General features: G+C 37.4%; 1 protein-coding gene across 3 annotated transcripts in view; it reads right to left on the bottom strand.

Annotated features, from left to right (window-relative positions):
• LOC149314415 (ATP-binding cassette sub-family C member 8-like) overlaps positions 1–13,113 on the bottom strand; it is a 99,078-nt gene that overhangs the window by 59,564 nt on the left and 26,401 nt on the right. For all 3 annotated transcript variants that reach the window (XM_089521058.1, XM_089521060.1, XM_089521059.1), the window contains 4 exons: positions 9,348–9,512; positions 6,946–7,101; positions 4,365–4,499; positions 2,550–2,712 (listed from right to left, as the gene is read on the bottom strand). In XM_089521058.1, the coding sequence (XP_089377184.1) occupies positions 2,550–2,712; positions 4,365–4,499; positions 6,946–7,101; positions 9,348–9,512 (619 nt within the window). The remainder of the gene's footprint in view (positions 1–2,549; positions 2,713–4,364; positions 4,500–6,945; positions 7,102–9,347; positions 9,513–13,113) is intronic.

Genomic DNA, 13,113 nt, shown 5'->3' with positions numbered 1-13,113 from the left:
TAATCTACATAAGACTCATACGTGCTATCTGACATTTATTAAAATTTATTAACATATTTTTCCCAAGAAGGCAAGGTTACATTTGCAATAACAATAACAATAACAATAACAATAACAATAATAATAATAATAATAATATCTGATATATGAAAATGAATTACTATATTATTTAATAAAACCTGGGTTCTTGAATACATTGTTCTTACTGTGGAAGATTTGAATTTACAGGCCAATATTGATTGCTCAGGACACTAGTGAAATGGGATCATCTGATCTATGCACTGAAAGTTATTGTACAATGTATGATACAATGTACAGGAAACATTTGCAGATATGCAAAATATAGTGCATTTATTTCTAGTACACACATAATAGTTAAGATAACTATTCTATATAGACTAATTAGGAACAGTGGAGCATATTGTACTGCATGCAGATGCCACATTATAGCCACAATGGGGGAATCCTAAAGCGAGAGGCAATGGACTGGGACCTTACTATTTGAAGTTTCTACCTACAACAAAGGTAAACATTTCCCCCCCTTAAAACTGGGACTGCATTGACAGGTTTTACCACAACACCACCTAAAGTTTTCCTGATGAAAAGCATGAATGTTTCTTGAGAAATTCAGTGTCCTCTGCCTAACAAAGGGGCCTGTGGCCTCACAAAGGATAGAGACATACTGGATTGCAAAGGAAGTATTGGACTTCAGAATCTCCCAGCAGCCACATGACCAGAAGGAGGAGGTGCCTGCCTGCGAGAGATACCTCTTCATACCATTTGAACTGAGAATAAAAACAGCAAAATGCAGGCCTAGGACTAACATCTTCTCACACACACACACACTTAACTGTATGGTTTTTAACACCTTGCCCAATGAAGAAGCCAATGGAGCTTCGAAAGCTTGCAACATGTCTATTGTGCTGTTTTCATTGTTGGGTGGATTTTTGATGTTACTGGATGTGGCATATGGCCAACGCAGCTATCCCTGGATATACTTGATGCTGTACAAATGCAGCTTGTCTACAATTGCTGGATTCATTTTATGAAAGCAGCTGTGAAATATTTCTGAAACAGTATCCCCCATAAAGGCAAAAATAAAGAAACATTATTCTAATAATGAAAAATATTGTAATTTAATTCATTTCTTGTTGTAGGAATCTATTGTATCATTTTGTTCTTGGTGGGGGTGAGCAATCTGAGTGTTATGACAGTCCAGTATTTGTTAACATAGTAAGCAGTATCATGGAACCTGCTCTTAAGTAAGAATACTAATTACAAAAGACATATCAGGAACATTTAGAGGGTTTTTCTTAAGAAAAAAAAATCAGTTTGCTTTTAGTGGGGTGGAAATGGCTGATACACAAAAAACCTATTATCATGTCTTCAAAATCGAAGTCAATTTCTTACTTATCAGCCCTATGCACAATACTCCTCTGTACCCAGATTGTTAAACTGGGAATAAATCTATTCCTTGACATCAACACTTGTCAATGAATAATGCACTTCTTCCCAAAGAAGCTAGCTATGTTTTATGGTTTTTGACAGGTGCACTTTCATGAGATAGATCTCAGGGCCCAGATTTCCACAAATATCCTTTTATAAGCAATCTAATGAATATGCAGACTTAAAAAAAAAAAGCAAGCAGCTTAAGTGCTTTTCTTTAATGTTTACTCAGATGGAAGGAAAACACACCTTTTTCATTCTGTATTGATCAGAAAGATTGCCAAAATGTATCTGTTCAAAATATGCTTCTTTTCAAAACAAAGTTTAAAACGTATTATGGAAATTCTATTATTTTACATTGTAGCACTCTCCCTGTCAATCAAAATATTCCGAGGAGGAGGAGGAGGAAAGAAGAAAAAAGAAGGAAGGAGAAATGAAGTTTTCAAATGAATATTTCTAAGTGTCAGCCTCTGAAATACAGTTGGTTTTTAAATGTCAGTGGGGAAAAACTAAGGTATCGGTCATATTTATACAAAACTACAACTTGTAATTGGTAAGCCATTATTGCCTAATAGCGAAACAAGCTCTCACAGTCAGAAGAAAAGAAGAAAAGGGAGAAGAGGAAGAGTAGGAGCAGCATCAGCAGGTGGTTTAATAGCTCTATAGAAGAGGGGATGTATGTTTAATAGCTCTATAGAAGAGGGGATTTCCCCAGATGAAGCTTTCATGAGGAGCTATGTTTGCTGAAATTCCCTTTTGCACACTGTCCCCCCCCCCCCCATGTGTTCAGGAGACAAAGGCCCCAAATAGATGGGTCTGAAGGAGCAATGTGAGGCTGCACTGGCTCTGTTCACACTGGGACTGTGGCAACTGCACATGCCAGGTTGCAATCTGGGCCACTGAGGCAGGCCTGAACTGGGCTGCTGGAAGGAACAAATTCTATCCATTCCTTCTTGGCCTGGGTCCTTTTTGGTGGCACAGCCTCAGCACACCTTCAGGTCACGTTCTGGGCATGCATTGTGTAAACAGCATGCCCCCAACGCAGCCTGAAATTGCATCATTTTGCCCGTCTGTTTTGGGCCAGAAAGAAGTTGATTACTTACTTGATATGGAGGTATAGAGAGCAAAAGCCCTGAGGCTGGTCATTTCCTTTTGCCGGGTTTCCTCCACACTGCTATGAAAGATGTGTTCCCAGGCATAGAGTTTAAGGAGTTTTATGCCTCGAAGCATTTCATTTGTTTTCTTTAGCCTTTCATTGGAATATTCCTGAATGATTGACAAAAATTAATTCCGTATTATAAGACAACAGCAGACATTAACCAAAGATACATGCTCATACAAATTAGCTGGAGATATTTCACATGTACTTTACATTGAGTATTTTGTGCATTCTGCCTGCCAGTATATATCATTTCCTATGCTTCCAGTCCATTTTAATGTTCCTTGATGAGTTTTTATTCTTGAAGAAAAATTAATTCAATTTTAAATATTTTTATCTTGTCCTTCATCTAGGCTGGAAGAATGCTGATATAATTTGCAGCAGAATTCTCTGTGTTGCCATTGTACTAGATACTATGCAACTTTCTTTAGGCTGGGAATATGGTTAAATGACATAGTAAGCTATAGATCGTATTAATGATGGCAGGGGATAGAGTCTTCCTTCCTACAAGTAGATTTTTCCTCCACCCTTGTTGCCCCAAGCTCCACATTCACATGTCCACATATTAAACAAAAGCTTTCATATTACTTATTCCAAAATTTTACATGCAAACCAGCGAGGGCCACTGTATTGAATGTTAGCAAATAAAATATCACAATGGAAAGTGAGACAATGGCCTGAAATGATTATGCTCTTTCTGAACAGAAGAGGACTCTTGCTATGGCTCTCATATTCCATGCTCTCATGACATGTTTGACACAGTTTTTGTACCCACAGAGTTTGCTGTCATTACTATACTCCACTGCTTCACCAATACTTAAATTTTGAACTTCTAGTCCCTTTGAACTTCTAGGATATTCATTTTTTACTTAATCCCAACTTTGGGGGCTTATATAGCATTTGAACTTTGATTTCCTGTATCCAAACCAGTGATCTAACCAATTGCACCACTTTGCAAATGGTAGAATATTTTTTTTTGTTTTGCTATTTTACTTTTAGTGTTTTTATAATCTCAATATCAGATAGAATAAAAAGCAAAGCTATCCATTTTTTTGCCTTTCTTCCTCTGTTGGACAGAAGCCTTGAAAATGCCATATATCTTAAATATAAAGGATAAAGTTTTCTATCTCTTAGCTAGAAGAAAGCTTTGTTTAACTCAGTAGGATCTACCTTTGAGTATAATTGCATAGGTAGTTGTTGTCAATTGCCATCAAGGCAACTTGAACTTATGACAACTCTTGAAGTTACCCTGTTATCACCAGTCCTGCTCAGATCTTGCAAATTCAGGGCTATGGCTTCCTTGACTGAGTCTACCTTTAACATGGTCTTTTACTTTTTCTACTCCCATCTACCTTACCAAGCATCATTACCTTTCCTAAAGAGTCATGCCAAATTCAAGCTTGATTTTCTCTTGTTGTTGTGTGCCTTGAAGTCATTTCAAAATTAAGGTCACCCTAAGGGAAACCTAATATGGTATTTTCTTGGCAACATTCACTCAGTGAGGGTTTGCCTTTGCCTTCCTCTGATGATGTGATTTACTCAAGGTGCTGCAGTGGGCGTCCATGGCTGTTCTTCCAGTGTCTTAGTCCAGCACTTAAACTGCTACACAACACTGGATCCAATTTGTTCTAGAAACCATTTATTACATTGTAAAGAAAGTTATAATGAAATTTGGGATGATAAATGTGGAGTTTGAAGCTGATAAACTGGATGGATATGTACTACAGTAAATCATTTGGGCATGCACGGCCATACTTACCAAAGTGCTTCTTTGAGCTTGTGAAAGTTTTGTAGCTACAAAATACTGAACAGGTGCAAGAACTATGATTACTGCAGCTCCAATTAAGGCACTGATTCCAAGGAGGTAGTAAAGTAGAAGGACACCTACAATAATCTGAAATAAAGAATGTGGGGTGAGGGGAGAGAAATTATATTTTACAGCTAATCCAGAGTTATGAACAATTCAAAATAAAGATTAATAGACTGCTTGGACTTAAGTGATAAGAAAAATGACAATTCATTTGTTCCTAATCTGTTTCAAAATCCCACAAAAATTCCCTCAATTTCCTTTGTCACATGATGGTATGCTTATCTACTGCATGTAGCCCCATAGAAGGGGAATATTATTGTTAATAATGAGTGAATCATTATAAAAAGGAAACGAGTAGGAAGATGCTACAACTGAAAGTGGGTGAAACCCCAAACGCTTAGCAATGAGAGAGGTAACAAGTTGGTGCAATTAGAGTGGCTTAAGTCAACACTATACATTGACTAGGAATGCCCAGTGCAAGTACAGTTGTCCCTCCTGATTCGTGGGGGATCCATTCCATACTCCCCCCCCCCCCACGAATCCAGAAAAATCACACATATGTAAGCCCCATTAATTTGAATGGCAGTGTGCACCTGCCCCCTAGCATGTGTGTAATTTTATCCCTCCTCCTTGCCATCCATGAACGGGCAAGACTGCAGACTCCAAGTCCACAAATTGGGAGGAATGAGTGTACTAATATGAACAGCCACATGGAATACTCTCAGCAGAGAATAGTAAGGAAACATTTGTCCCTGCTCCATGACAATGTGAGTCTCCCAATAATAAAAGTGCACGACTTCTCTCCTTTCTCGATTGCTGCTCATTAGTAATGTCTGCTGATTACTCCTTCCTATTTATCTCACTACTGCACTTCTTAAATATAAACATTTCCTTTTATATACTGCAAACAATTAGGCTTGCAATGCCATTAATAACCTGATGGACCAATTCTTCATTGTGCAAAGGATGGTCCACATTTTATCCACAAATAGCAAGTAAGCAATCACTATGTGAAAAACTGTGGATTTGATCCAAACTTAGTCATGTGAGAACAATCCCACTGGAATCAGTATGTCTTAAGTTAGTTCTTATTAATTTGTCTCACAGAGATCAAAAGATCTGCTTTGAACATGAGTACCATATATATCTCTAAGTCTAAAAATTGATAGCCAAAAATTGACTCAGAATCCTAAGTCAATTTATTTATGGGTCAGTATGGGTCAGTGTGATAGCAGCTCATTCAGATTTCCCCATGTAGTTTCTTTCTGTCCAGAGTCAAGCAGATAGAGTCCTTGGTGATTGATTGGTTGCTGTTTGTTTAGCAGTCCCTTTCCCACCCCGTTTTGCTGTCTTAGGAGTGAAGGCTGAAAGACTGAAGCCTTGTATTGATTGCTGCTTCCCTCTTGCTGCTCACATACACACACTAAGCCTCCAAGTTTTACACTCGACCTATCCACGAGTCATGTCAAAATCCATAATTTTGGCCTCAAAACTTGCCCTTGACTTTTAATCGAATATATGCGGTAAGCCTATATAATTAGCCTATGTAACAAGCTACACAATTTTCTTTTTGAATCATTTATATTGCTCCCCATCAAATAAACTCTGAGACCATTTAGCTGACTATAATGAGGAATTTTAAAATTTATAGTTAGTAATCATAAACATACCCATTATCACATAACCGCATTTTCCTGTGATCAAAAGACTGTTTATTTTCTTGAATATTTTATGAGAGTAGCTAATAATTTGAGCCATTGGTTCTTTCTTCTGGTCTTGAAAGGTAAGCATGCTATTTAATTAAAAGTATATATTACTCCTATGTGTAATGAATACATTTAAAATGCATACTTTGCAACAGGCAAATTCTGCAAGAAACTGCTTTCTGTACATGAATGCCAAAGAAGAAAGGAGAGAAACCTGATAGCCTTAAGCTAATCAGAAGAATTTTGAATTTTATTTCCTGCATATTCAAGCATATGCTTTCAGGGACTTTCAAAGCTAATGAAAATGTGACCACTACAATAGGAAAGGCACCCCCCCCCCCCCAGTCTTGATTGATATAATTGTCATGTCTTTTATTATACAGTTCACTGCAACTGTTCTATTTGCTGACTGGAAGCAACAGGATGTAAAGGGAAAGCCGTTTTTGTGGTTCTTTTTTTTTTTTAGTTCCACCATTGAACAGTATAGAAAATACATTTTGTTGCAAGCATTTGGTTTGTATTTGAATGAACCTATTAAAAGTGGTGAAACAGCAATCTTAGTTTTAGTACTGCCCCCCTCATGCATTGGGATAAGATAACCTGCTTCATGGAGCACTATAAAGTGATGTGCGTATGTGCAGACAAACGTAGGAAAGAGCATTTAAATAGCACATCAAGACTCTGCCTTGGTGACTATATAGTATGATTAGGTCTCTTTGGGTCAGCAAAATGTTTTGGACACATACTGTTCACTCTTAAAGATTCACAGAATCACTGAGTTGGAAGGGATCCAAAGAAAAATCTAATCTAGATAATTTTCTTACCTGTACTGGCATGGCCCAAAGGTTAGGGCAAAGGAAGAAGAACCACATCAGCTGGTTTGTGTCTATAGCAACTAGGTTACAGATCTGGCCCGCAGACATTTCCCCCATGGACATGTTAGAAGTTGATAGCCGCATGATTTTATTGTAAATTTTTGTCTAGAATGAGAATGCGAGATTTTGTTTAACAAAAAATTGGGAAGGTAACTGCCATCCCAAAATTAGTGTTTTTCTTTCAAATTTCATTTTTAAAGAAAAAAGAATGAACAGGTGATAATAATGTCACAATAAATACTTTCAAAACTGTACAGTACTGTATTGTAGCGGCTTAATACTTTGTAATAAATATACAAGATTCCACTGAACTCAGTGATTAGAAATACAGATAATTATCTTAGAAAAACTTTGTAGAAACTTGCATTATCTAGTGCAGTTTCAGAGTGAGGCATATCTTACCCAGTGTTGGCTGGTTTAAACCAAGTTGGATTAAACAAAACCACTTTTAAAAAACACACTCCTGTTTTTTAGAAAATGATTATTTATATATATTTTAAAGGTCTGGTTCTTATTACTATAGTTGCCCCTTTCAACTTGGGGGGGGGGGGTCAATTCCAGACTCCCCCCCATGTGTTCAAAATCTCACACATATTCAAGCCCCATAGGCTTGAATGGGGTGCGTGCATGTGGGGTTCGCGCCATGGGTGCGCACCCCATTCAGGTTAATAGCAGTCACCCCTCTGTGGATTTCCAAGTCTGCACATTTCAAGTCCATGGACTTGGAGGGGTGACTGTATTTTCCAACCCACTTAATGGAACAGTAATGACTGTTTTAACTTAAACATTTTAATTTTAACAGTTTATTGGCAGCTGTCCATCATTAGACTAGTATCCAGTGCCAGTTGCTTCTTTTTAATCATTTTATTTTATAGTGCAAGATATGCCATTTAGAAATAAATCCTTCAGTTAACAATATCATGGCCTCTAACTTAACATTCAGTTAATTTAGTGGCCATAATATTGAAGCTGCATTTTGCTACTTAATTTTCTGATTTAGTCCTATATTGGTATAGTCTTATACATTAGTGCAAGCAACAACAACAACAAGAAGAGATTTAAACAATACCAAAAATTCCCCAGTTTAAACCAAAAAAAACCAAACCCTGGTTGACGCTTTTTTAATTCATTTTTCCCCCAAGCCTGTTCAAAACTACTTTCTCTTCTGCTTAAAAGGAATGCAGTGTCGTGGCTGGCATGTAGAGCTAGGATTTGGAGATATACATTTACTAAAGTCCATCTTGTGATATAACCTAGAGGATCACAAATATTGACTGCATTTAATGCAAAAGCTCTCTATAAACTGTGGAGCCACTGACCATAATTATAGTGATAAGTTATTTTGAGGAATAGCTTATATGAAAAGAGCCTTATTTCAGTAGAATGAACAGCTGTTCATACATTCAGGCAATCTTTGTTGTATTCTTTTTATGACATGTGTGATTTTCATGGAATTGATTTCCTCAACCATAGTTCAAGGTCCTTGTCAGTGCACACAAATACCAAATTGCCAAAATATTTATGGTAAAGGATGCATGGAATATGCTAAGGCTATCAGCATAGCTCATAGTGAAAAACATGGAGAGGTGCTGCCCAGCAATATCTAGAGGGCCTCATTTTTCCACTCCCTGGAATATGCCAATAGATACACATCACTCTCCTTTTTAGAAAATTTTTATCATTTCAAAGCATAAGGAAATATATTTATTAATTGAATTATGTCAGGATTAATTCAAAGACTAATTAAATTCATGATCTAAGGAAACTCAGGGGTGAAACAGATGGCCCAGAAGAGGATATCACCCCTGAGAGTCAAATCAGGGCTGTGGCAACCACACACTGCGGCCCCGATACAGCTATTTGCCAGCTCAGGAGGAGGCAGAAAACTGCCACTCCCTTTCCAGCTGGCAAAAGGGCACCCTTTCTGCTGCTGCTGTGGCTTTGTGGCACTTGGGCACATGCAGTGTCTAAATGCCATGCCGCTGGAGTGCTGTGAAGCCAGTCCACGTGTGGGCAGGAAGGTAGTGTCCAGGCAGCATTGGGGTGTGCATCATGCGTACACTATGCTCCCATGCTGCCCACAACGTGGCTTTTAATGCCAGTCTGGCCCATAATCACTTTTTGCCCATCTACTGATTTTTTTTAAACCTGAAGCATGATTCTGCTACATATGTAAATCCCACACAAATGCCCATGTACACTGTCCACATATTTACAATATTATTTGGTTTTTAAAAAATCTTTAACACTAGCTTGTTTTTGGTTTTGTTAAAAGCATCTTTTTTTTTAAATCTCAAAACAGATAAGACTGCACAGCTTTTTAGCTAAAAATTCTCAAGTATCTGAAGTACCTGTATTGCTCCTCTAAGGTTAATTCCTGTTTCAATTGCAACATAGTATGAAGCCTGGAGAAATGTTCTCTGGAGCAGAAGAACAAAGAAAAGGAGGACTGCCAGAACATAAGCATTGGCCAGAAATTCTTGAGATGAAATGAAGAAAACACCAAGTATTTTAGTCTGTGGAATAACAATAAAAGAGTCATTCAAATTTTTGCTTTTGAACAATTCTTACAAAGACAATTTGATGTTGTAAACTTCATTGTGACAGAATATAGTCAAGGAGCAAGTCAAAGAGTAATTTTATTGGTGTGACATAAATACTCAATGAATTGGAATGGAGGCAAATATAATCCTTGTTGTAAACTACATTGAATCCAAGGCCCTGGAAATTGTAGTTTGTGGTGGCACCAGAACTCTGACAGGGAAGGCTGAATGTCTCACATAACTACAGCTCCCAGAATTCCCTAGCATTGAGCTGGGGCAGTTAAAGTGGTCTCAAACTGGATTATTTCTATAGTGTGATTTGGGCCCAAGTTCCAGATCCCCAAAATAGAAATAATATCATTTGTTTGCTTCTAAAATCAAATTCACTAGCATTGTTTTCCTTATTGAAGTCAGTTCCCCCTCCACCCCCAAAACAGATGAGGTAGTAAACCACTAAACTGCGCAATTTCATTCTGAAGTTGAATTTTCACAGGACTGAGCATTCTGTGAACGCCCAAGATTGAATTATCATATTTTCAGTAACTATGCTAAATAAATAAATACATAAATAAATATAGGCAGGTAAAAAGACAGATATCAGAAAGAAGTCTGAATGGGGAGTTGTTTCCTGACATCTAGTTTATTTGTGGAAGAACATTCATTTATCTTACCCATCACCTATCACATAGTTCTAACACAAGTTGTCCACTTCATTTATTGTTTATGAAAAGGCTTCTTGTATCATAAAATAATGGGAGGGGATGCTAAACTAAGCCACTGTTTCACAGACCAGCTAGGTAACTACACCAGATTTAAGTTAGTATGTTTATTTCATCTTCCTGAGATTTCTAGAATCATCAGGGTTGAGTGACAGACTTGAGTACAACTACAAAACAGAACCTAGGAGTTGCACCAGGGGATCAAAGTGGAGAGATAAAGCTAATAACCAAAATGAACTTTGAGGCAGGTCGAGCAGTAAGCCAAATTTAGGACCAGAGATTATTTTTAACAAGGCAAGTATTATGCCAAAGGTCAGGAAGACCACAATTGAAACAGGAAACTGTCTTTGATACCACAATAAATGTCATGACTTTATCCTATAGATTCCTGGGATTTGTAGTTTGGTAAGGCATTTAGAACTGTCTAGTCCACTCCTTTCAACTGCACAGCTACAGCTGTCTAACAAAGATATGTAAATTCCCCACCAAACTACAACTTCTAGGATCTCCTAAGATGTAGTCTTGGCAGTTAAAAGGTGCTTCAAATGCTGTAACCGTGCACTGGGGATGCACCAAGGAATGATTAAATGACTAGCAAGAAGACCGTGTCAGTTAAGGATTTTCAGAGGCTACAAAACTGCACCTTGGTGTTTGCCACATAGGGACACACACACACAGTTTCCAAGACTTTCAGTTTATGGCACAGAATGCAGGCAAGAATGCAGTTCATGAGGTTCTAGCAAAAGACTGTCCCAACTGGTTTGCCATTTGAGTACACAGTGTGTGTGCCCTGAGAAGGTAACAATCTAATCAGACCTGTGCTGTTTTCTTGATATTTCCAAATCTTGAAACATCTACTTCTAGATGACTCCAGAGAATAAAATCCAAAATATATCCCCACTCATATATCAGGTAAAATATTATTTATGAAACAACAGATTGAAATTTACAAACAAAATCTGGAGGCAAGCATGTTTAGATATTTTCAGAATCATTCCGGACACTATAATTAAAAAATGAGTAAGCTCTGAATATTTGATCTTCAAAGATCATGTGGGCTAAAATATGATCAATTCTTTGTTCCTGAATGGGAAGGAGGATTTGAAAGTAACAAGAGAAAGGAACTTAGCATCTGATGTTTAATTGTCAATGCTAAAGCAGCTGCCCTTGAGAGAGGCTAAGGAGGCTGCATGTGGTGTAGCATTAGTGTTGTATTTCAATTCTGTATCAAGAATAACCTTGAGACACATACACTCAAGAAGAGCAAATCCTCCAGGATGATTTGTTTCATTTACTTAAAAAAAATATTTTTTTGGTGTATATGCTAAGAACACAATCCAGTAAGTGTATGGGGATGGGGGGGGGGGGGCTTCCCATGAGGCTTAATGGTGGTCTTTTTTCTTTGCACGTTTGGGTACATCTACAAGCTGTGCATGGGATCATTAATAGAAATGTGATGCATGAGAGACTCCTTTATCACAGCCCTGCTTTTTGACTGGGCTTAAGCCAGTACCAAAGAGGAAAGGGAAGGAGTGCTGGATTGGACTCCCTCAGTCTGTCTAATGGCTCAGCTTACTCTGTCTCTGTGCACTCATCTACATGCACCACAATGACAAGAGGAAAACAATTCTCCCTTCAGAACTATGGAAACTGTGCCATTTGGATGATGTGTCCACAGAGGACACATTTTAATAGGATTTTTCAAACTTATGCCACTCCCTTTAATAGATTTTTTCAAATTCTATGACACTTCCTTTTTCTCCCACCTTAAAAATGCTAACAGTAATGCACCATAACAAGTAATAAAGACAGTCACTTTCCCCCCAATACTGGAATGAGTAATGAAAGCTATTACAAGAGTAGCAAGCTGTTTTTACAAGAGTAGCAAGATAAGGGGGAACATTACTTTTTAAAAGTAACTTTCTAAGTTGTACAGAAGGTGGCTTTTAAAGAATTCAAACTCTGGTTTCCTGGAGTTCTAGTCTAACACACAAACCACTATACTGTGATGTGTGTACACACACACACACACACAGTTTGTATCTTACTGGAGGTCACCTTGAGTCACAGCCTTGAGAGAAAGATTGCAGATAGGTAAAATAAAAAGTGAAGAAAGCAAATAGCTATTACCTTTAAATTAATTAGAATAAAAACAAGTTGATGCACTTTTCAATTAAAATATGTACATATGTGTGTAATATATTGTATGAGAGACAGTATGTGTAGTGGTTTGGGCACTGGACTAGGACTCTGGAGATCAGGGTTTGATTCCTGCTTGGTCATGGAAACCTTAGGCTACTCACACACTCTCAACCCCAGAAAACCCCATGATGGGCTTGCCTTAGGCTTGTGATAAATCAGAAATTACTTGAAGGCACACAACAACAAAATATAGTATATACTAAGGTATATAAATCACATCACTTTTCCATGTGAGTTAAAACTTGAAATGCTCTTGTCGTGTCTATATATACCACCTTGAGTTCTGTACCAAGAGAAAAGCAGGATTCTAAATAAATAAATAAAATACACAAATGTATTTGTTTCCAATCAAGTACCTTATTTGTATTTTTGCTATCTATTGCTTGCTGCCAAGAGAGTTTAAATTCTTGAACTTGACATGTTCTTTTATTATTTATTTTAGTCAGTTATATGCCTCTCCTAGGTCAAATATCAGATCATATAAATGCAAATTCAATATATGGGGGAATGTGGCATGGAATTGTCAATATGAAGGAAATGGATGATGTAGAAAAATGACATTGAATATTTATATCAAAATCTATTCTTCAACTGATATTTATTATAATGTGAATAATTCAAATCTTTCTCATAATGAAAGTTTAGACTAGGGA

This window comes from Sceloporus occidentalis, unplaced genomic scaffold (assembly GCF_023333645.1).
Source record: "Sceloporus occidentalis isolate IW3139 unplaced genomic scaffold, rSceOcc1.0.p SCAF_4, whole genome shotgun sequence".
Lineage (NCBI taxonomy): Eukaryota > Metazoa > Chordata > Lepidosauria > Squamata > Phrynosomatidae > Sceloporus > Sceloporus occidentalis.
This window is presented reverse-complemented; position numbering and strand designations above follow the sequence as displayed.